The sequence below is a fragment of the Panulirus ornatus genome, chromosome 72 (genome assembly GCF_036320965.1).
Source record: "Panulirus ornatus isolate Po-2019 chromosome 72, ASM3632096v1, whole genome shotgun sequence".
NCBI classification, from domain to species: Eukaryota; Metazoa; Arthropoda; class Malacostraca; order Decapoda; family Palinuridae; genus Panulirus; species Panulirus ornatus.
Window position 1 is genome coordinate 8,742,556 of NC_092295.1, and position 27,500 is coordinate 8,770,055.

Sequence of the window (27,500 nt, forward strand, 5' to 3'; positions counted from 1 at the left end):
TGCCAGAGAGACAGAGAGAGACGCAGAAAGACCGAAGAGACAGAGAGCTGGAGAGATTATGGTAAGTGATACGGACACAGCGAGGTGGTAAGGTCAGGTGGCAGTGCAAAGATCAGTGGGTAGACAAGGTGTAGGGAGGGAGGACAGCTGGGGTGTGAGGAAGGGACTGAGGGAGGGAAGCTATAGCGAGGGAAGGGCAGGTGGGATGGAAGGCAAGGGGGTGAAGAAGGTATTTGGGATGGGAGAGAGGGAGAGAGGAAGGCAGCCAGAGTGATGGAAGGCAGCAGGAAGAGAGTGGGTGGGAGTGAGGGAGAAAGGGGAAGATGGAGGGAGGGAGAGTGAGTAATGATAGTGAGGGACCAGACGTGTATTATGGACACCCGAGGCACCACCAGCACCTCGCCCTGCTACGTAGGCCTCCACACACACACACACACACGTCACCACTACCCAACCTCCTCACCAGGCGCCCCACTATGTGGCTGACGCATTATCTTCGGCCGACCACCACCGCCACCACATCACCACAGTTGCTACACTGGTCCTTAACACACACACACACACACACTTGTACATGGTTACGACTAGTGCCAGTGAGGATGTCAAATCACATGTGGTTCTCCCAGAGGGACATATGATAAATGACAGAAGACACAAGACTGAGGGTGCATTAGCCCTACTGTAGGAAAACCAGAAGACACAGGACTGAGGGTGCATTAGCCCTACTGTAGGAAAACCATGCATATGGTAAGGTAGAGCTGCGGACGTCAGCACATCCTGGGAGAGATGATGAAATGTGTCTGCTGACACACCTGGTGTACAATGCTCCCAGAACAATGGTGAAGTTATAATTCTAGTCGAGGTAGCCAGTTCACAGTCAACGCACCTGTTCATCCTCCTAGAGGGGCTGGTCGATGAAACGTGTACCCGGCTTAGGCTAAGGTGTGTGTGTGTATATATAGTGTGAATAAGATGGCCTAACTGGAGCACTCAGGTGCCCGTGCCGTCTCAACTACCATCAAAAATTGTAGAGACAGATTGGAATTCCTCAGATCCGCACAGGGGCATGAGGCAGCGTGGGGACACGTGGAGATCTCATTTCTTAGAATGCGTTGCAGAACTTTGCTCGCCAACAAAGATCAGACATCCATCATGTTGGAGGAAAGGGTGTACCATCTACACTGACACATTACCTATGGGCCTCCACTTGGGAAGGGTAAATCCTCGGTACCGGAGACGGACAACACAGGGAAGAGCCTCAAGACAAATAGCGACCCGGAAAAAAAAAAAAAAAAAGGAGAACCCTTCTTGAAGGAGACAGACTGTCAGGATGAATTTTAAAGTCTCTGGGTTACATATGCTTGATTTTGTGAAATCAACAACGAAGGCGTAGCGAGATGCTGTATGTGTGTCAACATTAAGATCCGGTGAGAGAAAGACGACGAAAAAAAACTAAAGGAACGGTTTACCTGATGTAAACAAGACAAGGGAAGATCGTGACACGTAATGCAAGGTATGCAGGAGACAGGACGGTCAGAGTCCAGCTCCACTGAGAGGATACGAGATGACCAGAAATGTCTCCAGCAAGACGTGATGGAGGAAGGAAGTGAAGCACGAAAGAAAACATAATTGACAAGTGGAAAAATAAAGCATTTGTGTATTAATCAAGAACAAATGAATATTAGAGAACCAAATCCTTGCCTTAAGTAGAGGGAAAATTATTGATACAGATGACGATCTAAGTCAAGGAGTTGAATACGAAGCGTGAGAGAGCGTTCTCCCAATTACTACCAGCCAGGTGGGAGGGTAGATACCTCAGAAAGATACTGAAATGGAATCCTGGAGTGAAGAGGCACGTGAAGATGCCTGACCAAACACACAGCTCATGACCCGGGTGGCATCGCATCATTTGTACACAAGGGAGTGTGTGTGTGTGTGTGCAGACACCATCACCCAGCCACACCAGCGATGTCGCAATATGATATCCACCTCACCACTCAGGACACCCTTCCAGCAGAATGGAAGAGGGTCAATGTAATGCCAAAACACTTGAAAAAAAGTGACCGAAAAGTACTATTGTTCCACAAGTCAGTATAATCAACGAACAGGTAAAGGAATTCCAGATTGACATAAGCCACTTTGCAAGGAAGACGACATGGATGAACATGTCAGAAATGATCAATTGGAAAGAGCCTATGAGCTTCCAGTACTTCCATGAGACATGTTATTGTAGACGACATAGATTCAGGGAAAAAAAGAAACAAAAGCGATCTGGTGTGATGAGTCAGTTCCATCTCTTTGTATTGTGAGAGCAAGAAAAAAAAAATAAGAAAAAAAAATAGATAGGTGAGTAAACTATATTTTAGACGGCCAGGCATTCTCTCCCCTGGAGAAGACCAATGACCAAATTAGACTTTCTAGCACAAGACTGACGACTGGAGGGAGGCATTAATGGTGGGGGGTCAGGGACGAGGGCTCTCTCATTGGACTGACAACAACCTACCAGAGAAGGGACCAGACAACACATGTCGGGAGAGGCACTTCAAGCCAGCCAAGAGTGACAAGTGGGGTTCCCCAGGGTTAGGTGCTGAGACCATTTTCATTTCTGATCCGCTTGTGTTATCTGCCATGATCCGCGTGTATGATCTGCCATGACCCACGTGTATGATCTGCCATGATCCACGTGTATGATCTGCCATGATCCACGTGTATGATCTGCCATGATCCACGTGTATGATCTGCCATGATCCACATGGTATGTTCTGCCTTGATCCACGTTGGTATGAATCTGCCATATCCACATGTATGATCTGCCATATCCGCGGTGTTATCTGCCATGATCCACGTGTATGATTCTGCCATGATTCCACATGTATGATCTGCCAAGATCCACGTTTATGATCTGCATGATCACGTGTATCATCTGCCATGATCCCACGTGTAATGATCTGCCATGATCCACGTGTATGATCTGCCATGATCCACATGTATGATCAGCCATGATCCACATGTATGATCTGCCATGATCCACATGTATGATCTGCCATGATCCACGTGTATGATCTGCCATGATCCACGTGTATGATCTGCCATGATCCACATGTATGATCAGCCATGACCCACGTGTATGATCTGCCATGATCCACGTGTATGATCTGCCATGATCCACGTGTATGATCTGCCATGATCCACATGTATGATCTGCCATGATCCACATGTATGATCTGCCATGATCCGCGTGTGTTATCTGCCATGATCCGCGTGTGTTATCTGCCATGATCCACGTGTACGATCTGTCATGATCCACGTGTATGATCTGCCATCATCCACGTGTATGATCTGCCTTGATCCACATGTATGATCTGCCTTGATCCACGTGTATGATCTGCCTTGATCCACGTGTATGATCTGCCTTGATCCACGTGTATGATCTGCCTTGATCCACGTGTATGATCTGCCATGATCCACGTGTATGATCTGCCATGATCCACGTGTATGATCAGCCATGATCCACGTGTATGATCTGCCATCATCCACGTGTATGATCTGCCTTGATCCACGTGTATGATCTGCCATGATCCACATGTATCATCTGCCATGATCCACATGTATCATCTGCCATGATCCACGTGTATGATCTGCCATGATCCACATGTATGATCTGCCATGATCCGCGTGTGTTATCTGCCATGATCCACGTGTACGATCTGCCATGATCCACGTGTATGATCTGCCATCATCCACGTGTATGATCTGCCTTGATCCACGTGTATGATCTGCCATGATCCACGTGTATGATCTGCCATGATCCACGTGTATGATCTGCCATGATCCACGTGTATGATCTGCCATGATCCACGTGTATGATCTGCCATGATCCACGTGTATGATCTGCCATGATCCACGTGTATGATCAGCCATGATCCATGTGTATGATCTGCCATCATCCACGTGTATGATCTGCCTTGATCCACGTGTATGATCTGCCTTGATCCACGTGTATGATCTGCCATGATCCACATGTATGATCTGCCATGATCCACGTGTATGATCAGCCATGATCCACGTGCATGATCTGCCATGATCCACGTGTATGATCAGCCATGATCCACGTGTATGATCAGCCATGATCCACGTGTATGATCAGCCATGACCCACGTGTATAATCTGCCATGATCCACATGTATGATCTGCCATGATCCACGTGTATGATCAGCCATGATCCACGTGCATGATCAGCCATGATCCACGTGTATGATCAGCCATGATCCACGTGTATGATCAGCCATGATCCACGTGTATGATCAGCCATGATCCACGTGCATGATCTGCCATGATCCACGTGTATGATCAGCCATGATCCACGTGCATGATCAGCCATGATCCACGTGTATGATCAGCCATGACCCACGTGTATAATCTGCCATGATCCACATGTATGATCTGCCATGATCCACGTGTATGATCAGCCATGATCCACGTGCATGATCTGCCATGATCCATATGTATGATCTGCCATGATCCACGTGTATGATCAGCCTTGATCCACGTGTATGATTAGCCATGATCCACGTGTATGATCAGCCATGATCCACGTGTATGATCAGCCATGACCCACGTGTATGATCTGTCACACGATGTGGTTTCGTATCTGAATATGTTTACTGGTGACTGAGAAACGAAAGTGGAAAACAGCAAGATACTGTACAGGGCCTCAGACACTATGCAGCAGTGGTATGACAAATGGCTGATGAAAATGGAAAATATCAAAGATCACGAAGATGGGAAAGGATTTAAACATACCAGACGTTAAATACAACATTTTGGGGGGGGGGGAAATGGATGATACGAATACCACTGCGAAAGAGACGGAGAAGACGTCAGAGCATCGAATGACGGAAGGCAAAGCTCATTTCCTTCAGTGATAGACCGTTCTCATGTCCAGAGAAGAAAAACACGAAGTATAATCGCCCTAAGCTTGGATCTGCCTCTGGACTTAGGTCTCCATATTCGAGAGAGCCACAAACTGTTGCTGGACAGGGTCGAGAGGCATGCAACCAGAACGCCACCAGACGTTAACTGGAATACGATATGGAGAGAGAGGTGGGAAGCCCTCACCCGACCCAGATTGGAAGAAAGAAGAATGAGGGAGACATGGAAACTAAACTATACGTTTCTAAGAGACTATGATGACACTGCCATAGAAGCTCTTTGATACTATAGGAGAGTCGTGTCTAGAGCAAAAGGGAACAACTGGTAGTGAAGCAAGGAGGGTGTGCACGAGGATGGGAGAAACTTCTCCATCAGCAACAGAATGGAACAAGCGAACAGATGAAGAACTACATGACACTTCCATCATACGAAAAAGAAAGAAATGCCGCCCCCTTCCCACCAAGAGTGATAAACCTACACCCCATTTTCTACGAATGGGTCATATCAAATACGTAACTCCATTCACTCACACAGTCATCATGAGAGAGACACCATCGTCAGAACACAGACGTGAAAGGACCACTTGGCTAGATAATGGTACACTTCACTAACTGGACTGAGCCACATACTTCACTGCTAGAAGACAATAATGTGTGTTCAGCCTTCACCACACGTGACACAGCCCTGGCCACGCCTGCTGACTGGTGGAATTACCAGATGTGGCACAGCCCTGACCACCCTCGCTATGCCTGTTGATGATACGATCGCTAGATGTGGCACAGCCCTGACTAACACTAGCCACCACGCCTGCTGACACATAGAATCACCAGATGTGGCACAGCCCTGACCAACAGTGGCCACGCCTGCTGACACATAGAATCACCAGATGTGGCACAGCCCTGACTAACACTAGCCACGCCTGCTGACACATACAATCACCAGATGTGGCACAGCCCTGACTAACACTAGCCACCACGCCTGCTGACACCAGATGTGGCACAGCCCTGACCTACAGTGGCCACGCCTGCTGACACATAGAATCACTAGATGTGGCACAGCCCTGACCAACAGTGGCCACGCCTGCTGACACATAGAATCACCAGATGTGGCACAGCCCTGACTAACACTAGCCACGCCTGCTGACACATACAATCACCAGATGTGGCACAGCCCTGACTAACACTAGCCACCACGCCTGCTGACACCAGATGTGGCACAGCCCTGACCTACAGTGGCCACGCCTGCTGACACATAGAATCACCAGATGTGGCATAGCCCTGACCTACAGTGGCCACGCCTGCTGACACATAGAATCACCAGATGTGGCACAGCCCTGACTAACACTAGCCACGCCTGCTGACACATAGAATCACCAGATGTGGCACAGATCTAACCAACAGTGGCCACGCCTGCTGACAGGAGTATGTCAAGCCTGGGGGAAAAGAGAGAGAGAGAGAGAGAGAGAGAGAGAGAGAGAGAGAGAGAGAGAGAGAGAGAGAGAGAGAGAGAGAGAGAGAGAGAGAGGTGGTTATGTACCTGAGAAGCGGGGCCAAACACTTCACCCACGAGCTGTGATCTACATGTACGACAATCACACAACACAGTCTTGCTGTCGTCTGTGACCCAGCACACAGGCAACACCATGAAACACCTCCACCACGTAAGGTCTCGAAGACTCGCTATGACGAGTTTCCATATACAGACGTTACTGTCAACCATTAACCCACCCAGCAACACATGTTACTGTCAACCCCACTAACCCACCCAGCAACACATGTTACTGTCAACCCCACTAACCCACCCAGCAACACATGTTACTGTCAACCCCACTAACCCACCCAGCAACACATGTTACTGTCAACCACTAACCCACCCAGCAACACATGTTACTGTCAACCATTAACCCACCCAGCAACACATGTTACTGTCAACCCCGCTAACCCACCCAGCAACACATGTTACTGTCAACCATTAACCCACCCAGCAACACATGTTACTGTCAACCACTAACCCACCCAGCAACACATGTTACTGTCAACCATTAACCCACCCAGCAACACATGCTACTGTCAACCCCACTAACCCACCCAGCAACACATGTTACTGTCAACCATTAACCCACCCAGCAACACATGTTACTGTCAACCATTAACCCACCCAGCAACACATGTTACTGTCAACCATTAACCCACCCAGCAACACATGTTACTGTCAACCCACTAACCCACCCAGCAACACATGTTACTGTCAACCCCACTAACCCACCCAGCAACACATGTTACTGTCAACCCCACTAACCCACCCAGCAACACATGTTACTGTCAACCCATTAACCCACCCAGCAACACATGTTACTGTCAACCCCACTAACCCACCCAGCAACACATGTTACTGTCAACCCCACTAACCCACCCAGCAACACATGTTACTGTCAACCCCACTAACCCACCCAGCAACACATGTTACTGTCAACCATTAACCCACCCAGCAACACATGTTACTGTCAACCCCATTAACCCACCCAGCAACACATGTTACTGTCAACCTACTAACCCACCCAGCAACACATGTTACTGTCAACCCCACTAACCCACCCAGCAACACATGTTACTGTCAACCCACTAACCCACCCAGCAACACATGTTACTGTCAACCAATTAACCCACCCAGCAACACATGCTACTGTCAACCCCACTAACCCACCCAGCAACACATGTTACTGTCAACCATTAACCCACCCAGCAACACATGTTACTGTCAACCCCATTAACCCACCCAGCAACACATGTTACTGTCAACCATTAACCCACCCAGCAACACATGTTACTGTCAACCCCACTAACCCACCCAGCAACACGTGTTACTGTCAACCATTAACCCACCCAGCAACACATGCTACTGTCAACCCACTAACCCACCCAGCAACACATGCTACTGTCAACCATTAACCCACCCAGCAACACATGCTACTGTCAACCACTAACCCACCCAGCAACACATGCCATTGTCAGCCATTAACCCACCCAGCAACACATGCCATTGTCAGCCATTAACCAACACAGCAACACATGCTACTGTCAACCATTAACCCACCCAGCAACACATGCTACTGTCAACCATTAACCCAACCAGCAACACATGCTACTGTCAACCATTAACCCACCCAGCAACACATGCTACTGTCAACCACTAACCCACCCAGCAACACATGCCATTGTCAGCCATTAACCCACCCAGCAACACATGCCATTGTCAGCCATTAACCAACACAGCAACACATGCTACTGTCAACCATTAACCCACCCAGCAACACATGCTACTGTCAACCATTAACCCACCCAGCAACACATGCTACTGTCAACATCCACATAGCAACACATGCTGCTGTCAACCACTGACCCACCCAGCAACACTTTCTACTGTCAACCAAAGAAACATCCAAGAACACACGCTACAGCAACACACGCCCCTGCCACGGCAATATCATGCCAATCACTGTTGTCCAAACAAGCAACACAAGTACAATATGCCACCTCGGTAGAACACAAGTGCAAACATGCCACCTCGATGCAACACTAGCGGTGACCTACATTCTCTCATCATCACACACCCTTTCCCTAACATTTCAGAACACGTGAGTAAGACCGTCTATAGGGACATTTCGCACCCCCCTCAACACACACACACACACACACACACACACACACACTTCCTCCTGGCTAGTAAGATGAGCGACTCTGGGTTACAGACAAATCCTGGATGTATGTAACCTCAAACACACAAACTGGGTCAACGAAATCAGAAAAAGATTTACTCGAAGAAAACTAGTGTAGTTCCGGAATTTATCTTCATATTCCAGCATCTTGTGAGGGCACTGGCGAATGTGTATAGTCATGTACATTGCACTACACTGGATCAGGCCAACTAGTGATATAGAGACAGCAAAATAATCCAAGTATATAGAAAACGTCTCGTGGGTGGATTCAAACGTCTCCCGTTTTCTACCTTGCTGGTACGTGATCCAGTCGATTGCCAAGCTTTTATTACATGTATTGAGAGTCGTATGATGTATTAGTTTCATTTCTCACAACGTGAATTAAAGATATGTTAGCCTACCTGGACCAGGGTTCACCCCGACCTACTGTTCAGTCAAGAGACTTGAGAAAAAGATTTGGCAACACAATATCTTCATCACTGAAATAGACTATAATAAAAGTCTCATTTTCAGTAGACGATAAAAAGTCTTTTTTTTTTCTTACGTAAAATTACGTACACACATGTGATAGTGTGAGCCCGAGGCAGTACGGGTGCTCTCGTACATCACGCCACACTTCAACACAGCAGTCAGTCTGTGGTGTGGTAGGCAGCACCAAGAGGGCGGGCCAGACACAGCCCTGACCTGCCCACAGCCACCCACTACGGCAACACCACCAGGTAGGTAGAGCAGGTGGCTACAGTCCCGGGCCACGCCTGTACCCAGCCCACTGTCTCCACAGGATCAGGTGTGAGGCCAACGTACGTTTCAATGGGACCTGAGTCTCCAGGCGTGCCCAGAGACGTTTATCCTCCACTGTTTAACCCAGTGGGGTAACCATCCATCCAGACCACCAGTTAAACACGCCTCAACTCTACACGTCCTGGGAGAAAAGAAGGTCGAGGTAATAGTGAAGATAACACAGGAAAAGACTGAATCTCACGAGGAAGGTATTCTATGAATATTCTCACTAGGACAGAGGGAGGCATTGTACTAATATTCTCACTAGGACAGAGGGAGGCATTGTACTAATATTCTCACTAGGACAGACGAAGGTATTCTACGAATATTCTCACTAGGACAGACGAAGGTATTCTATGAATATTCTCACTAGGACAGAGCGAGGCATTCTACGAATATTCTCACTAGGACAGAGGAAGGCATTGTACTAATATTCTCACTAGGAGAGGTGAACCACCCACCTCTGCTGAGGTACTCATGTTCCAACTCACGGTATTGTCACGAAGAACATAAACATCGTAATGACAGATACGAATACCAGGAGGAGGGTGGGCGAACGGTGCATCTGATCTATTTATAACAGCTGCTGGGGTAGTATCAGCTGTTGTAGCGCTACTGACAACACACATACACCACCACCACCACTGCAGCTGCGACAGTGAGTGAGCCAGGTGGCTGTGGTAATGTCGACGGTGAGCAGGTGGAAGTATGGATGGAGTGGCACGGTGGGGGAAGGGTGGACCCGGCTGAGCCTTAACTTAGCGACCTCACACGGCAACAGAAATGAGATGAGGGACCAAATTGCACCTTGCCCTGCGCTAGTGCCACGGGGCCCAGTCTGTACTCCTCCACACGCACACCACCACTCCACCCCACGCCCTCTGCCCCAGCAGGGTCTGCGTGGAGGTGCCTCACACCCGCCCGTCCCCAGTGATAATGGAAGGCGGTTTTTCTGACTTCCCCCGGGGTCTGGGTGATCACCCGCCACCACTTTAACCCCCTCTTGAGCACAACGGTACGAAGCAAGGGTGGGTGGGTGGGTCGGCGTGGTGTGTGACGGCAGCGTCTCTTGCCTCACCGCACAACGGCCCCGAGAGGCCCGTCGGGCCGACACATGCACTCGGTCTACCACATTACCATAGGCATTTTCCCTGCTGGCTATAACATAGAGGAGGTGAGGGCTGGGCCGTGGGTCAGGAGGTGTGTGTGTGTGTGTGTGACGCCTCCCTCCCTGCCTGCCCCCAGCCACCCACCTGGCCAGGTGGAGAGGGGCCCAGTGGTCGCACGTCACTACCCACCTGGTCCACAGGCAGGCGTCAAGTGGACACGCAGATCCACAGTCAACGTGCAGCAGCAGCAGCAGCAGCACGCGCCACACACCAACGCTTACTATACAGCTGGCTCACCCGCCACATGGGTTGATACAGCATCCGCCCACCACGCCTACCCGCCACGCTCATTGGCCCCTCGCTATGAGGTAACTTATGACGTATGCCCCGCCCTCTCCCAGGATTGGCCTGCCCGCGAGTGAAAGTGATGACGGAGGAGGTGACGAAACCTGTAGGCTACCCCACGGGACGTGCCCGATTAGGGTGACAGGTTGGCGCATGGTATTCACAGCAGAGTTGCCAGCAGCAGCCTCACTCATGACTGTCACCACACACACACACACACACACGTCTGGGAGTCAGGTACGGGGCACAATGGAGAGTGAGGATGATGGTAAGCCTAGTGCTCATTGGTTGGTGTGGGTTTGGGCTTCGCGATCTCTCCTCGCCCCTACCAGACACCGTGTGTGTGTGTGTGTTGTGTGTGTGTGTGTGAGTGAGTGTGTGTGTGATGAGGGCCAAGATGACCTTATAAGGCAGGAGGAGGAGGAGGAGGAGGGTCGACCCCGGGTGTACAAGTAGCGAGCGAGGGTGATAGCCAGTGTGGTATGCTCGTGCATGCGCCGCCCCTGCCCCGAGCGGGCGTTGGTCTCCTGCCTCCCACCACCACCACACGAGACGCCCCCCGAGTGATGCAACACCACCACCGCCACCACACTCACGCCTCATGAATGAAACTCACGAGGGAGACCGTGTGCAGGTCCACACACCTCCACCTGCCGGAGACACACGGCAGGGAACATGGCCCTCCCCCAAAAGACGCTGTGCCACGAAATTGGAAATCAAATCACCTGGCTGGCTCATCTGCGTGGCCACTCAAGGTCAGGGAAGGTTAAGTTTCACACTACATCGACCAGGTGAGCGATATGACCTGGGACAACGAGGTCCAGAATCATCCACCTCCACCTCCTCCTCCTCCTGCTGTTGCACCAGACCTCGGGAATTTGGAGTGTTAACGCCCGGGTCTTGGTCGAGGGCCACTACCACAACCAGCCTCCACACACACACACACACACACACACACACACACACACGTAGTGTGGTAGTTAGCATTACCGACCATGAGTCAGCACGGGCCCGCCCGGGGCTGGGATCATATAGGTTCGAACCCTGGACGCGGCAGTGGGCCAACACCCAACCCCGGTGTTCATCCTCCCCGCGGTGCTGGTCGATAAATGGTGGACCTGGCTGTGTGTGTGTGTGTGTGTGTGTGTGTGTGTGTGTGAGTGTGTGTGTGTGTGTGTGCGCGCGCGCGCTTACTCTCCCCGACACACACACACACACACACACACCCTCTATCCTACATACACGAGGAACACACACAAAAAACAAGACAGGATCCACCCCTACACAGAACACAAGGTTACGCACCTGTGTCCACCCTGATCCATCACCACCAGTCGGTCCCAACGAGAGAGAGAGAGAGAGAGAGAGAGAGAGAGAGAGAGAGAGAGAGAGAGAGAGAGAGAGCAATGAGCCAGGCCAAACTAGTACAACTTAGTGGCCGACGGAGTCCAGATATAGCCGTGTGGCTGGGCTACCCCCCGTGGACGCGTGCTGTGGCACGTGTTGCCTCCCACACACACCCACCCACACACAAACACACCATCCCATACATTACCACCTGATCCCACACACCCTCACTAATCCCCAACCCACTCCTCATTACGTACACTCCACATTCACTACGACACGCATAATAATACTTTACGATGCGATAAATAAACGAGGAATATTCATATTTATACATTTGTTTACGAGTTATGTATCTAATAAATACATTCACTACGACACACATAATAATCCTTTACGCTGATATAAATAACCGAGAAATATCTATATTTTTACATTTATTTACGAGTTATGTACCTAATAAATGAAAAATATATTTATTCACTTGTTTGAGTTACGTCCCCAAATCTTACCAGTAACCAAATACAAGACTGCGTGGGTGATGGCTCCATTAGATGTCTAATGTTTTGCATTTTCTAGACACGTTTTCTTTGGCGTTCCTGACCATGACGCATTCACGGGCCGCCCAGTGTCGAGGGCATCGGTTCGAATCCTGGATGCGGCAGTCGGTCCACAGTCAACCCAGCTGTTCATCCTCCCTAAACATTTGGTCGATAAAATGGTAAAGGACGGGCTTCTCTGGAGCGAGAAGGCCCGCGAGGATAGTGTCCTCCTTTTCGCCCACTATCCATGATACAACTCACGCCGAAGACGACCTCTCGCAGGCGGAGTCCGGTAACGTCGCCAGTATTGAATCGTTCGGCATCCACCGCATCAAATGCGTGTGGCATCAGGCAACATTCCCTGCGCTACCATACCCGACACTCAACAGTCTGAGGACCTGTACCTGTTAGTTACTGTAATGATCTAGTTGTACAGTATGTGGAGGGAGCCTTACACTCGTGGACCCCCACCTGTGTGTGTGTGTGTGTGTGTGTGTGTGTGTGTGTGTGTGTGTGTGTGTAAAACACGTACCTAAGTGCCAAAGCTTACGTTCGCGTCCGTATGAGGCGAGGTGCCTTTCACCGTCCGTTGAATGGCCTTAACTGAGCGGGAAATCATGTCCATACGTACCTCAGACACACGTACAGTCAAGGACTAAAGTCCCGTTGCTCCTCCACCCCGAGCTGGTCCGAGTTATCATGAGCAGCCACAACAACGCCACGTGTGTGAGAGTGTTCGATCCCTCGTCTTCATCATCAACAGGCGACACAATAATTCTTCAGTCACGCCTCCACACGTTTTCTTTATCGCTATCTCGTCTCTACTGACTGGCTACATTGTTGTATACATCTAGAACTGGAATGTCTTCAAAATCTTCAGATTGGCCAAAAGCTCGTATGTTGTGGCTTATAATAACTTGCTTTTCTGTTTTGGCATCATCTCTTAACAAGAGGGAATAATCAATAAATCACATTAATATATCGGTATCAATATAACGGTATTAATATAACGCTAAGATTTCTTGAAGTTGTAATCTACAGGTCAACGTGTGAGTTTAACCTCTGCAGAAGCGACTGACAGGGGTGACGACCCTCCTCGTGTCAACACAAGAATGTGTCTGGACCTGGAGGATGACACCTGCAACCGACTCTCCAGAGCCAACTGTTTCCTGGTGGATCGCCAGGGGACAGGACGATCGGCGTGGGTTGCAGTGGGTCAGGTCTTGTGTGGTGGACAGCCTCGACGCTGCCATCACACGAAGAGGGTCGGTTGGACGTCCGAGGTACTGCTTGTGTCCCGGCCGTCGAGGGTAAGTAAGGAGGATCGTTACGGGATCGCGCTCCTGTACTCGGTCTAAGACGACGAGTGTTAAGGTCGATCATGTGTACAGATGACTGTGTGCTTCTTCATTCGTGGCAGCCGGAGCTAGACAGTGCTGGAGGTCAAGGAACACCATTTATCTCCCCCAGAACATCACAGAAAAGGACGTCAATGGTCGAGTTTGCACTGCAACTACGATGTTGGATGAAGGCTCACGAGCCAGATGAGCTGGTCGAAATAAACAGGCGAGCAACTGATGCATAATACGTGTAGGAATTCTAGATGTATCATCGCGTTCTGTTCGTGCTATGCCCGTCCCAACTCTTTAATACCCAAACACAACGTTAAGATACTTCGGTGGTGGATTATGGTCTAGCCTGACATCGAAGTAAGTCACTGGCCAAGTTACTGTGGTGACAGGAACCCAGAGGGAAATGTGTGGGTCATCATCAGTCGCGCTGTGAGGAGTGGAAGAGAGGAACCGCCAGGCCATCGAAGACATGGCCAAGGAAGTGTGGCTAAACATCTGGCGACGTCCAAAAAGTGTCTGTATGATTCATGCGGACGAACGAAGTGACTGACGCACGTGGAGGTTGTAGCTCACAGTGGGAGTATCAATAAAGATGAAAATCTATCGACTTTGTCTTCACCTACAGGACATTACGTCCAGTAAAGACAGACACAGGCAAACATCCCAGAGTCTATTGTCCACTTATAAAACCAGCGTTTCATATGTTATACCAAAGTCTATAACTAACTCACTCCTTTATAATCTTTGATTTTTCCCATCTCAATTACCAAGTCATCTCAAAAGTATTCATCTTATGTAGCAAACCCTCGATATCATACGATTAAGCAATGACCACTTCTGTAACTTGATCATACAAGTGAATCTCTAACTGTAGTGATGATATCAAGAATTGTAACATCTGCACTACAATGCAGCAGCGGTTTTATGTATGGCTTTAGATGAAGAATCCTGTGGAGTTGTTACACATTAAAACGCTGCAGTTCACTATCATGTACTGATCTTCAAAAGTAAATACTATTACCTCTTCCCAGATGCTCTTCATATCTAGTTAAGCCTTCTTTGACTTCACTGTACACAAAATACTTTTGGTTGAAATAAAAATCTAATGTAGCTTCCACTCTGGGTTGAAAAATGAGACAATAGTGCCTTCAAGTAGCTGACACTAAGAGCACACAACAAGAAGCTTTGAATCACAAAGGTACGAGTCACCAACATATTACAAGTTCGGACTGTCAGTGTGGAGGGTCGAGGTCTCATGACTGTGACAGTACTTTGTCCATGACTGTGTACATGTAGCATGGGGCAATGATGGAATACATGGGTCTAAAGTCCTTGGCTCTCTGAAGGATACGATTTACATTATACTTCACTTTACGTCACTGTGGTGAGGAGCAGGAGAGAGAGCCATGTTCCTCAGACCTGTATAACAAGAAGCTGATCTTCAACACATGCAGGAGTAGTGAACCATGTTCTTCAATCCTATATAACTAAACGTTGATCTTCAACACAAGCAGGAGTAGTGAACCATGTTCTTCAATCCTACATAACAAAAAGGATCTTCAACACAAGCAGGAGTAGTGAACCATGTTCTTCAATCCTATATAACAAAAAGGATCTTCAACACAAGCAGGAGTAGTGAACCATGTTCTTCAATCCTATATAACAAAAAGGATCTTCAACACAAGCAGGAGTAGTGAACCATGTTCTTCAATCCTATATAACAAACAGGTGGTCAACAAAGATCCCCGCCACACTCTGCTATACGACCCTCCGGCCTGAACATACAGGCTGACGGCAACAAGATAATCACCATCACAAGGACACCTCCATCCGGATCCTCTTGTACAACACACACACACACACACACACACACACACACACACACACACACACAGTCTGCAGATGATGCACCAATCATGAAGGAAGTGAGGAGCGAGAATTGCATCAGCTTGCAAGGGGACCTAAACAGACTCCAAAAGCTGGTCTACTACATACCCTGCAAAGTGCAAGAAAGCTGTATCTAAGCTTCAGCATTATCTGTGTGCGTGAGGGACTTCGAAGCTGATATGGTCCCTGACTGGTCACCAGACTCCCACACTCGAAGCAGTGTTAAGGAGACGCGCTGTCTGCTGCCAAACATCACAACAGCTTTCAACCATATGGATAAGAAGACATTGAGGCCAAAGATTCTCAAGTTTGGCCACCACTTAAGGCAGCACAAAGAGTTAACAGAAATGGTCCAGAGGAGGGCAACAAAAATGGTATCAGAATGAAGATAGCTGCATGACAGGGAGAGGCAAGACACTTCGAATTTGTCCACCTTGGAAGAAAGAAGAGGAAAGAGTGACCTGATCATGGTGTCAGAATAAAGAAAGCTGCGTTACAGGGAGAGGCAAGAGACTTTGAATTTGTCCACCTTGGAAGAAAGAAGAGGAAGGAGTGACCTGATCACAACCTTTTTTTCTTTTCTAAAACAGGTCGATGAGGTGAACAGATCTTCGAGAGAGCAAGCAGACGATATAAAATGTTATGTACCCAGAAACTTGTTCAAAAAGACTTGAAAAAGTAGTGCTTCCATGGTATAAGAGAGTTGATATATGAAATAAGATGACTGAGGGCATGGTTAAGGCAGACACACATACATGAAGTGAAAAAGTTGTACGACAGAGAATGTTCAATAGATGCAACACTCATGAGTGTACAACTCCCTCCCAGTGAGTACAAACAGCTAATTAAACAGAGGTACTTACACACTGATGACGTAACCTTACTGTAATGTGTGGTGAGGAGGTTACCCTGTGTGGTGAGGAGGTTACCCTGTGTGGTGAGGAGGTTACCCTGTGTGGTGAGGAGGTTACCCTGTGTGGTGAGGAGGTTACCCTGTGTGGTGAGGAGGTTACCCTATGTGGTGAGGAGGTTACCCTATGTGGTGAGGAGGTTACCCTATGTGGTGAGGAGGTTACCCTGTGTAGTGAGGAGGTTACCCTGTGTGGTGAGGAGGTTACCCTATGTGGTGAGGAGGTTACCCTATGTGGTGAGGAGGTTACCCTGTGTAGTGAGGAGGTTACCCTGTGTGGTGAGGAGGTTACCCTATGTGGTGAGGAGGTTACCCTATGTGGTGAGGAGGTTACCCTGTGTAGTGAGGAGGTTACCCTGTGTGGTGAGGAGGTTACCCTGTGTGGTGAGGAGGTTACCCTGTGTAGTGAGGAGGTTACCCTGTGTGGTGAGGAGGTTACCCTGTGTGGTGGGGAGGTTAATGTGTGTGGTGAGGATGTACAGTGTGGTGAGTGTACTGTCCTGCGTGGTGAGTGTACAGTGTGGTGAGTGTACTGTACTGTGTGGTGAGGATGTACAGTGTGGTGAGTGTACTGTACTGTGTGGTGAGGGTGTACTATTGGTTTAATATGTGATGAGTGCACTATGTGCTAGGTGTACATTGTGGAGCGAGCTTGTACTACTGGGTGAGTGTACTATGTGGTGAGTGTGCTGTGTGGTTAGTGTCTACCACAAGGTGAGTGTACTGTGTGGTGAGTGTGCCGTGTGGTTAGCGTGTACTATAGTGACTATCCTAGCTATTAGTGTGTACACCTTGGCGAGTGTACTGTGTGGTGAATATACAATGGTGAGTGTACTGGGTGAGTGTACTGTGTGAGGGAAGCGCCCTGGTAAACCCTGGTGTACAGGTAAACTCCAGGTAACCTTACGTAACAGTAACACAACAAAAGAAACAACACTGTCAAAGAAAACGGAGTGTCACAGCGCCACAGTTGAGACCCGCCAGCCAGCCAGGTGAGGGGCGTGGTCAACACCAGGGCGCATCTGGACCCAGTCAATCACATCACTCCACAACCGAGACAGATGAACACACAGATGCGCCCGGTCCACTGGAGGGGACCAGAGAGGCCATGAGACAGTGTGGGGCCTCTTCCTACACTGGTATACTGAGGGAGAGAGAATGTCCAGCGAGACGCAGGAAAAACACATCTGATATATGGCCAGTGCTCTGCCCACATCCCATACTCCACAAAACTGTTGTCTACGAAATGAAAATGAAAAAAATAAAGTTTCGTTTTTCTCCAGCAGGTCATGGTAAGGTGGGCAAGCAACCATTCCCAGGACGGCCGGCCCTATGACTCCTTCCCCTCACGTACCTACTAGGATGTGGAAGCCATGCGTACGATCATGGGAAACTTGACCCGTATTTAATATTCAACATCAATACATACCACTGTGCATACTTACCATCTGAGGGACGCAGAGAATGTACGAGGGTCAGTGGGCAAGGAAAGCCAGTGGTGGGATGGTATTAATGTTATAGTAGTGGTTATGGTGGGTGTTGACAGTGGTGAGTGGTGGTGGGTGTTGACAGTGGTGAGTGGTGGTGAGGGAGGATGTTGACAGTGGTGAGTGGTGGTGAGGGTGGGTGTTGACAGTGGTGAGTGGTGGTGGGTGTTGACAGTGGTGAGTGGTGGTGAGGGAGGATGTTGACAGTGGTGAGTGGTGGTGAGGGTGGGTGTTGACAGTGGTGAGTGGTGGTGGGTGTTGACAGTGGTGAGTGGTGGTGAGGGAGGATGTTGACAGTGGTGAGTGGTGGTGAGGGTGGGTGTTGACAGTGGTGAGGGTGGAGAGAGGATGTTGACAGTGGTGAGTGGTGGTGAGGGTGGGTGTTGACAGTGGTGAGTGGTGGTGAGGGAGGATGTTGACAGTGGTGAGTGGTGGTGAGGGTGGGTGTTGACAGTGGTGAGTGGTGGTGGGTGTTGACAGTGGTGAGTGGTGGTGAGGGAGGATGTTGACAGTGGTGAGTGGTGGTGAGGGTGGGTGTTGACAGTGGTGAGTGGTGGTGGGTGTTGACAGTGGTGAGTGGTGGTGAGGGAGGATGTTGACAGTGGTGAGGGTGGGTGTTGACAGTGGTGAGTGGTGGTGGGTGTTGACAGTGGTGAGTGGTGGTGAGGGAGGATGTTGACAGTGGTGAGTGGTGGTGAGGGAGGGTGTTGACAGTGGTGAGTGGTGGTGAGGGTGGGTGTTGACAGTGGTGAGGGGTGGTGAGGGTGGGTGTTGACAGTGGTGAGTGGTGGTGGGTGTTGACAGTGGTGAGTGGTGGTGAGGGAGGGTGTTGACAGTGGTGAGTGGTGGTGGGTGTTGACAGTGGTGAGTGGTGGTGAGGGAGGATGTTGACAGTGGTGAGTGGTGGTGAGGGAGGGTGTTGACAGTGGTGAGTGGTGGTGGGTGTTGACAGTGGTGAGTGGTGGTGAGGGAGGATGTTGACAGTGGTGAGTGGTGGTGAGGGAGGATGTTGACAGTGGTGAGTGGTGGTGGGTGTTGACAGTGGTGAGTGGTGGTGAGGGTGGGTGTTGACAGTGGTGAGTGGTGGTGAGGGTGGGTGTTGACAGTGGTGAGTGGTGGTGAGGGTGGGTGTTGACAGTGGTGAGTGGTGGTGAGGGTGGGTGTTGACAGTGGTGAGGGTGGAGAGAGGATGTTGACAGTGGTGAGGGGTGGTGAGGGTGGGTGTTGACAGTGGTGAGTGGTGGTGAGGGTGGGTGTTGACAATGGTGAGTGGTGGTGAGGGAGGGTGTTGACAGTGGTGAGGGTGGAGAGAGGATGTTGACAGTGGTGAGTGGTGGTGAGGGTGGGTGGTGACAGTGGTGGGTGGTGGTGGTGGTGAGGGAGGGTGTTGACAGTGGTAGTGGCGAGAGAGCCAGCAAAGAACCACTACATAATCCCCGTCAGAAGTGAACCACTGACCACCGCTGCCTTATGTAAGTGCCAGTGTGTGTGTGTGTGTGTGTGTCCCCCCACCCCGGGCGGCACAGAGCCTCGCCTTGCGGGAGCAGCCGTGGCCCGCACCACCTCGTAGGCCAACTGCTGACGTGACGTAAGTTCAGCTCGAAGTGAACACAGCGTTAACCCCATCCTTCAGCCACTTCACTAAGGCTATGCCAGTGGCTTCCTCACGTCGCGTTCAAAAGACCCATCTCACTTCTCCTCCTGAAGGTCCGTGAAGCCCTTGTGTGCCTCCCAGAGCAGGGTAAGACCTGGGCCGCTGGTGGTGGCTTGGTGGCCGGGCGTCCGCCCGTCTGACTGGCCACCTACCTGACTCCACCATTTACGGCATCCGCCCGATTTCGACGACCCCCCCTACCTGCGTGGCGCCGTCACCTCCCACCTGGCCCCCAGCTGGTCCGTGCACCAGCCCACCTGGCTGTGTGTCAGGCCGGCAGGTACCAGCTACAGGCCCTGGGGGAGTGTGGCTACCACCCACGGCCTAGCTGGAGGCAGGACCCGGCCTCCTCTGCAGCAGGTGTTGCAGGGGCACCAACACAGCCTGGCCCCGGGACACCACAGTGGCCTTCTGGCTCCTTACATGGTGTATGTTGACCTAGCCTACTACCTCACTCCTGGCCTGTTGCCACACACACACACACACACACACACACACACACACCTGACTCTTTCCCCTACTTCACTTTCTCTCTTACACCCACACACACACACACACGAGAGTAAAGTCCCTTATTCGTACAGTACAAATCGTGTATCTACTCTCCCTTATTCGTACAGTAGAAATCGTGTATCTACTCTCTCTCTCTCTCTCTCTCTCTCTCTCTCTCTCTCTCTCTCTCTCTCTCTCTCTCTCTCTCTCTCTCTCTCACACACACACACACACACACACACACCTGACTCTTCCCCCTACTTCACTTTCTCTCTTACACCCACACCCACACACACGAGAGTAAAGTCCCTTATTCGTACAGTACAAATCGTGTATCTACTCTCCCTTATTCGTACAGCAGAAATCGTGTATCTACTCTCTCTCTCTCTCTCTCTCTCTCTCTCTCTCTCTCTCTCTCTCTCTCTCTCTCTCTCTCTCACACACACACACACACACACACACACACACATTCATGTCCATATTTAATCTCCACATCAGAGTGGGTTTGAGGAAGACGATGTCACAATGAACCAAACCTTTGTCTTAACCTTAAAAAAAAAACCCGACTCTTGAGTTTGATGACGACTACCCTTACGCACACTCTACGACCTGTGACCTGACCCTAAAGGGTAAGGTCAAAGACCAAGCCACGGTACGTACTCCAGTGTCGTACCGTCATGCTGGGCCACCGTACGTACCCCAGTGTCGTACCGTCATGCTGGGCCACCGTACGTGCCCCAAGTCGTACCGTCATGCTGGGCCACCGTACGTACCCCAGTGTCGTACCGTCATGCTGGGCCACCGTACGTGCCCCAAGTCGTACCGTCATGCTGGGCCACCGTACGTACCCCAGTGTCGTACCGTCATGCTGGGCCACCGTACGTGCCCCAAGTCGTACCGTCATGCTGGGCCACCGTACGTACCCAAGTGTCGTACCGTCATGCTGGGCCACCGTACGTGCCCAAGTGTCGTACCGTCATGCTGGGGCCACAGTATGTACCCCAGTGTCGTACAGTCATGCTGGGCCACCGTACGTACCCCAGTGTCGTACCGTCATGCTGGGGCCACCGTACGTACACCAGTGTCGTACCGTCATGCTGGGGCCACCGTACGTACCCCAGTATCGTACCGTCATGCTGGGCCACCGTACGTGCCCCAAGTCGTACCGTCATGCTGGGCCACCGTACGTACCCCAGTGTCGTACCGTCATGCTGGGCCACCGTACGTGCCCCAAGTCGTACCGTCATGCTGGGCCACCGTACGTACACCAGTGTCGTACCGTCATGCTGGGCCACCGTACGTGCCCCAAGTCGTACCGTCATGCTGGGCCACCGTACGTACCCCAGTGTCGTACCGTCATGCTGGGCCACCGTACGTGCCCCAAGTCGTATCGTCATGCTGGGCCACCGTACGTACCCTAGTGTCGTACCGTCATGCTGGGCCACCGTACGTACCCCAGTGTCGTACCGTCATGCTGGGCCACCGTACGTGCCCCAAGTCGTATCGTCATGCTGGGCCACCGTACGTACCCTAGTGTCGTACAGTCATGCTGGGGCCACCGTACGTACCCCAGTGTCGTACCGTCATGCTGGGCCACCGTACGTACCCCAGTGTCGTACCGTCATGCTGGGCCACCGTACGTACCCCAGTGTCGTACCGTCATGCTGGGCCACCGTACGTACCCTAGTGTCGTACCGTCATGCTGGGCCACCGTACGTGCCCCAAGTCGTACCGTCATGCTGGGCCACCGTACGTACCCTAGTGTCGTACAGTCATGCTGGGGCCACCGTACGTACCCCAGTGTCGTACCGTCATGCTGGGCCACCGTACGTACCCTAGTGTCGTACCGTCATGCTGGGCCACCGTACGTACCCCAGTGTCGTACCGTCATGCTGGGCGTACATGTACACAACGTAGATTTCAACAGCTGGCGGATGAGGCCCTCCCACCCTCCCCTGTCTCATCGGATGTGCAAAACACGCCTTGAATGTCCGCTGGAGAGAGAGAGAGAGAGAGAGAGAGAGAGAGAGAGAGAGAGAGAGAGAGAGAGAGAGAGAGAGAGAGAGAGAGAGAGAGAATATAAAGATTATCATCCAGCAAGTGTGAGGCGGACGGGATTCATCAGTCAGTCATCAACGTACACCAGGAACACACGGAGGAAACTAGAGATCAAAGATTGCTTTGCCACGTCCGTGGAGGGAGGGAGGGAGCAGACACGGTAATGCCACAGTGTCAACATGAGGAGCAGAGTGGCCTTGCCTCGCCACACACACACACACACACACACCACGCCAAAATAAAACCAGTAACCATGACACGGAAACACGCCCCTGACTGGCCAATCTCCAACTACCCAAGACAATAATGTCTCACTACATACACACACACACACACACACACACACACACACACACACACACACACACACACACACAGGCAGTGAGGTATATACAGGCAGATGGTAACTGCATCAACACTACGGAGGCGCTCATGAACGGCACGTGACACGGGTGATTATGACACGTCAGATGACACCATCATGACACAAAGGCACAGACAAGAGTGGGGTACACACAGGACTGGGCACAGAAAATAGAGGGGTACAGAAAAGAGGAAGGCACAGACAAGAGTGGGGCACAGACAAGAGTGGGGTAGAGACGAGAGGCACAGACAAGAGTGGGGCACAGACAAGAGTGGGGTAGAGACGAGAGGCACAGACAAGAGTGAGGCACAGACAAGAGTGGGCACAGACAGGAGAGGAGGCACAGACAAGAGTGGGGCACAGACAGGAGAGGAGGCACAGACAAGAGTGGGGCACAGACAAGAGTGGGGCACAGACAAGAGTCGGGCAGAGACGAGAGGCACAGACAAGAGTGAGGCACAGACAAGAGTGGGCACAGACAAGAGTGGGCACAGACAAGAGTGGGGCACAGACAAGAGTGGGGCACAGACAAGAGTGGGGTAGAGACGAGAGGCACAGACAAGAGTGGGCACAGACAAGAGTGGGGCACAGACAAGAGTGGGGCACAGACAAGAGTGGGGTACAGACAAGAGTGGGGCACAGACAAGAGTGGGGCACAGACAAGAGTGAGTATAGACAAGAGTGGGGCACAGACAAGAGTGGGGCACAGACGAGGGACACAGACAAGTGAGGCACAGACAAGAGTGAGCATAGACAAGAGTGGGGCACAGACAAGAGTGGGGCACAGACAAGAGTGAGCATAGACAAGAGTGGGGCACAGACAAGAGTGGGGCACAGACAAGAGTGAGCATAGACAAGAGTGGGGCACAGACAAGAGTGAGCATAGACAAGAGTGGGGCACAGACAAGAGTGAGCATGGACAAAAGTGGGGCACAGACGAGAGGCATAGACAAGAGTGGGGCACAGACAAGAGTGGGGCACAGACGAGAATGGGGCACAGACAAGAGTGGGGCACAGACGAGAATGGGGCACAGACGAGAATGGGGCACAGACGAGAGTAGGGCAGACAAGAGTGGGGAACAGACAAGTGTGGAGCACAAACGAAAGGCACAGAGAAGAGTGAGGCACAGAGAAGAGTGGGGCACAGACAAGAATGAGCATAGACAACAGTGGGGCACAGAAGAGAGTCGGGCACAGACAAGAGTGGGCACAGACAAGAGTGAGCATAGACAAAAGTGGGGAGTGAGCATAGACAAGAGTGGGGCACAGACAAGAGTGAGCATAGACAAGAGTGGGGCACAGACAATAGTGGGGCGGACAAGAGTGAGCATAGACAAGAGTGGGGCACAGACGAGAGTGGGGCAGACAAGAGTGGGGAACAGACAAGAGTGGGGCACAGACAAGATTGGGGCACAGACGAGAATGGGGCACAGACAAGAGTGGAGCACAGACAAGAGTGAGCATAAACAAGAGTGAGCATAGACAAGAGTGGGGCACAGACACGAGTGGGGCACAGACAAGAGTGAGCATAGACAAGAATGGGGCACAGACGAGAGGCACAGACAAGAGTGGGGCACAGACAAGAGTGTGGCACAGGCGAGAGGCACAGACAAGAGAGAAGCAAAGACAAGAGTGGGACTCAGACAAGAGAGACACAGACAAGAGTGGGGGCACAGACAAGAATAGGGCACAGACAAGAATGGGGCACAGACAAGAGTGGGGCACGGATAGGAGTGGGGCACAGACGAGTGGGGCAGAGACAAGATAGAGGCACAGACAAGAGTGGGGCACGGACAAAAGTGGGGCACAGACAAGAGTGGGGCACAGATAAGAGTGGGCACAGACAAGAGAGGCACAGACAAGAGTGAGGCACAGACAAGAGTGGGGCACAGACAAGAGTGGGGCACAGACAACAGTGGAGCACAGATAAGAGTGGGCACAGACAACAGAGAGGCACAAACAAGAGTGAGGCACAGACAAGAGTGGGCACAGACAAGAGAGAGGCACAAACAAGAGTGAGGCACAGATAAGAGTGGGGCACAGACAAGAGTGGGGTACAGACAAGAGTGGGGCACAGACAAGAGTGGGGCACAGACAAGAGAGAGGCACAGACAAGAGTGAGGCACAGACAAGAGTGAGGCACAGACAAGAGTGGGGCACAGACAACAGTGGAGCACAGATAAGAGTGGGCATAGACAAGAGAGAGGCACAAACAAGAGTGAGGCACAGACAAGAGTGGGGCACAGACAAGAGTGGGGCACAGACAAGAGAGAGGCACAGGCAAGAGAGGCACAGACAAGAAAGACACAGACAAGAGTGGGGTAAAGACAAGAGAGGCACAGACAAGATAAAGGCACAGACAAGATAAAGGCACAGACAAGAGAGGGCAGGCGTCACTTACGGTCTGTGATCCCGGCGCGTACGTGCCATAGTTGGCGCCGGGCTGCTGCTGTTGCTGTTGCTGTTGCTGCTGCTGTTGCTGCTGCTGCTGCTGTTGCTGCTGTTGGGTCGGGGTGTGGGAGGCGCCACCGTTGTGGTGGGCAGGGGTGTGTGTGGAGGGCGTGGCGCGGCGCAGTTCCGAGTACGAGGAGGAGACGGGCGAGGGCGGCGACGGGGGCGGCGGGGCCTCGTCTGGGGGCGGCAGAGGGAAGTCATCGTCAGGGCCGAAGGTTGCGTACTGCGCCAGACCTGTTGACATAGAGGAACACCTCAGCTACAGACACACACACATGACCTACATCTACCCCCCCACACATGACCTGCACCTACATCTACCCCCCACACATGACCTGCACCTACATCTACCCCCCCACACATGGCCTGCACCTACGTCTACCCCCTCACACATGACCTGCACCTACATCTACCCCCCCCACACATGACCTGCACCTACATCTACCCCCTCACACATGACCTGCACCTACATCTACCCCCCACACACATGACCTGCACCTACATCTACCCCCCACATATGACCTGCACCTACATATACCCCCACACATGACCAACTACATCTACCCCCACATGACCTGTACCCACATCTAACACCCACAATCACCATCATGAAATGGTAATTACCCATGACAATGTACATGGTAAATGCTCCTAGACATGAGATTATTAAGGACAATACACGTACATGTTTACATTACAGTCTTGTAGTAATGTATTACCTACAATAACAATGTATTCTTAACACACTCACACTAGACGGACGACATCACTCACCAACCTAACTTCACACACACACACACACCTGTCACTATATATATATATATATATATATATATATATATATATATATATATATATATATATATATATATATATATATATATTGGAAAGGATCACAATTTTGCGCGTGATCAAGATATTCCTATGAGTCCATGGGGAAAATGAAACACGAAAAGTTCCCAAGTGCACTTTCGTGTAATTATCACATCATCAGGGGAGACGAAAGAGAGGAATATAACAGTCAGTTGATATACATCGAAGAGACGAAGCTAGGACGCCATTTGGTAAACATGTGATTGTCCAAAACATACAACGAGCGTTCATAAACTTATCATTTTACAAATCTTATCAACAATAAAGTTATCTAATTTGTACAGACCATCACTAATATTAAGATTATAATTCTTTGTGTATTTAATAATAGAAGATTCAATGATATTTCTCTTGGTAATAGAGTTAGAGTTAACAACTGAGATGGCGTTACTCCAGTCAACACAATGATCATAGTTTTTAACATGATTAAACAAGGCATTTGATTCCTGTCCCGTTCTTATACTATATTTATGTTGCTTAAGTCTAACAGAAAGATCTTTGGTCAGGGATTGTAATACACGGCTTGAGACCCACTTGGAAATCAGGAAAGTCCTCTTGGGATAGAAACTGGGACATAAAGTGGGGACTTAAGAGGGTGGGGATATATAGGGACAACGGGACATGCCAGGCATGGTCTGAGGGTACCTGGCCAGCGGTACGGAGGTGCTGTGACCAGCTACAACGCCTTGACGAGAGAAGATACAAAGAAATGAGACACAGAAGAAACATCTCGCAGAGAGGAATGATTTATGTAATACACGTCCCACACTGACCCTCCCTACGTGGGAAGACGTGGCTCTCTTCCTCCCTACATGGGAAGACGTGGCCCTCTTCCTCCCTACGTAGGAAGACGTGGCTCTCTTCCTCCCTACATGGGAAGACGTGGCCCTCTTCCTCCCTACGTGGGAAGACGTGGCTCTCTTCCTCCCGACGTGGGAAGACGTGGCCCTCTTCCTCCCTACGTGGGAAGACGTGGCTCTCTTCCTCCCTACATGGGAAGACGTGACCCTCTTCCTCCCTACATGGGATGACCAGTGAGCTCCGTACGACTCAAGAACGAGGGTATGAACCCTGAGCATGACCGAACGACCCTTGAGCACGACAGCACGACCCTTGAACACGACCCTTGAGCATGACCGAACGACCCTTGAGCACGAGAGCACGACCCTTGAGCACGACAGCATGACCTTTGAGCACGA

At 50.7% G+C, this 27,500-nt stretch overlaps 1 protein-coding gene across 3 annotated transcripts in view; it reads right to left on the reverse strand.

Annotated features, from left to right (window-relative positions):
* Positions 1 to 27,500, reverse strand: part of LOC139748126 (uncharacterized) — a 465,017-nt gene that overhangs the window by 35,079 nt on the left and 402,438 nt on the right. For all 3 annotated transcript variants that reach the window (XM_071660799.1, XM_071660798.1, XM_071660800.1), the window contains one exon: positions 25,376 to 25,662. In XM_071660799.1, the coding sequence (XP_071516900.1) occupies positions 25,376 to 25,662 (287 nt within the window). The remainder of the gene's footprint in view (positions 1 to 25,375; positions 25,663 to 27,500) is intronic.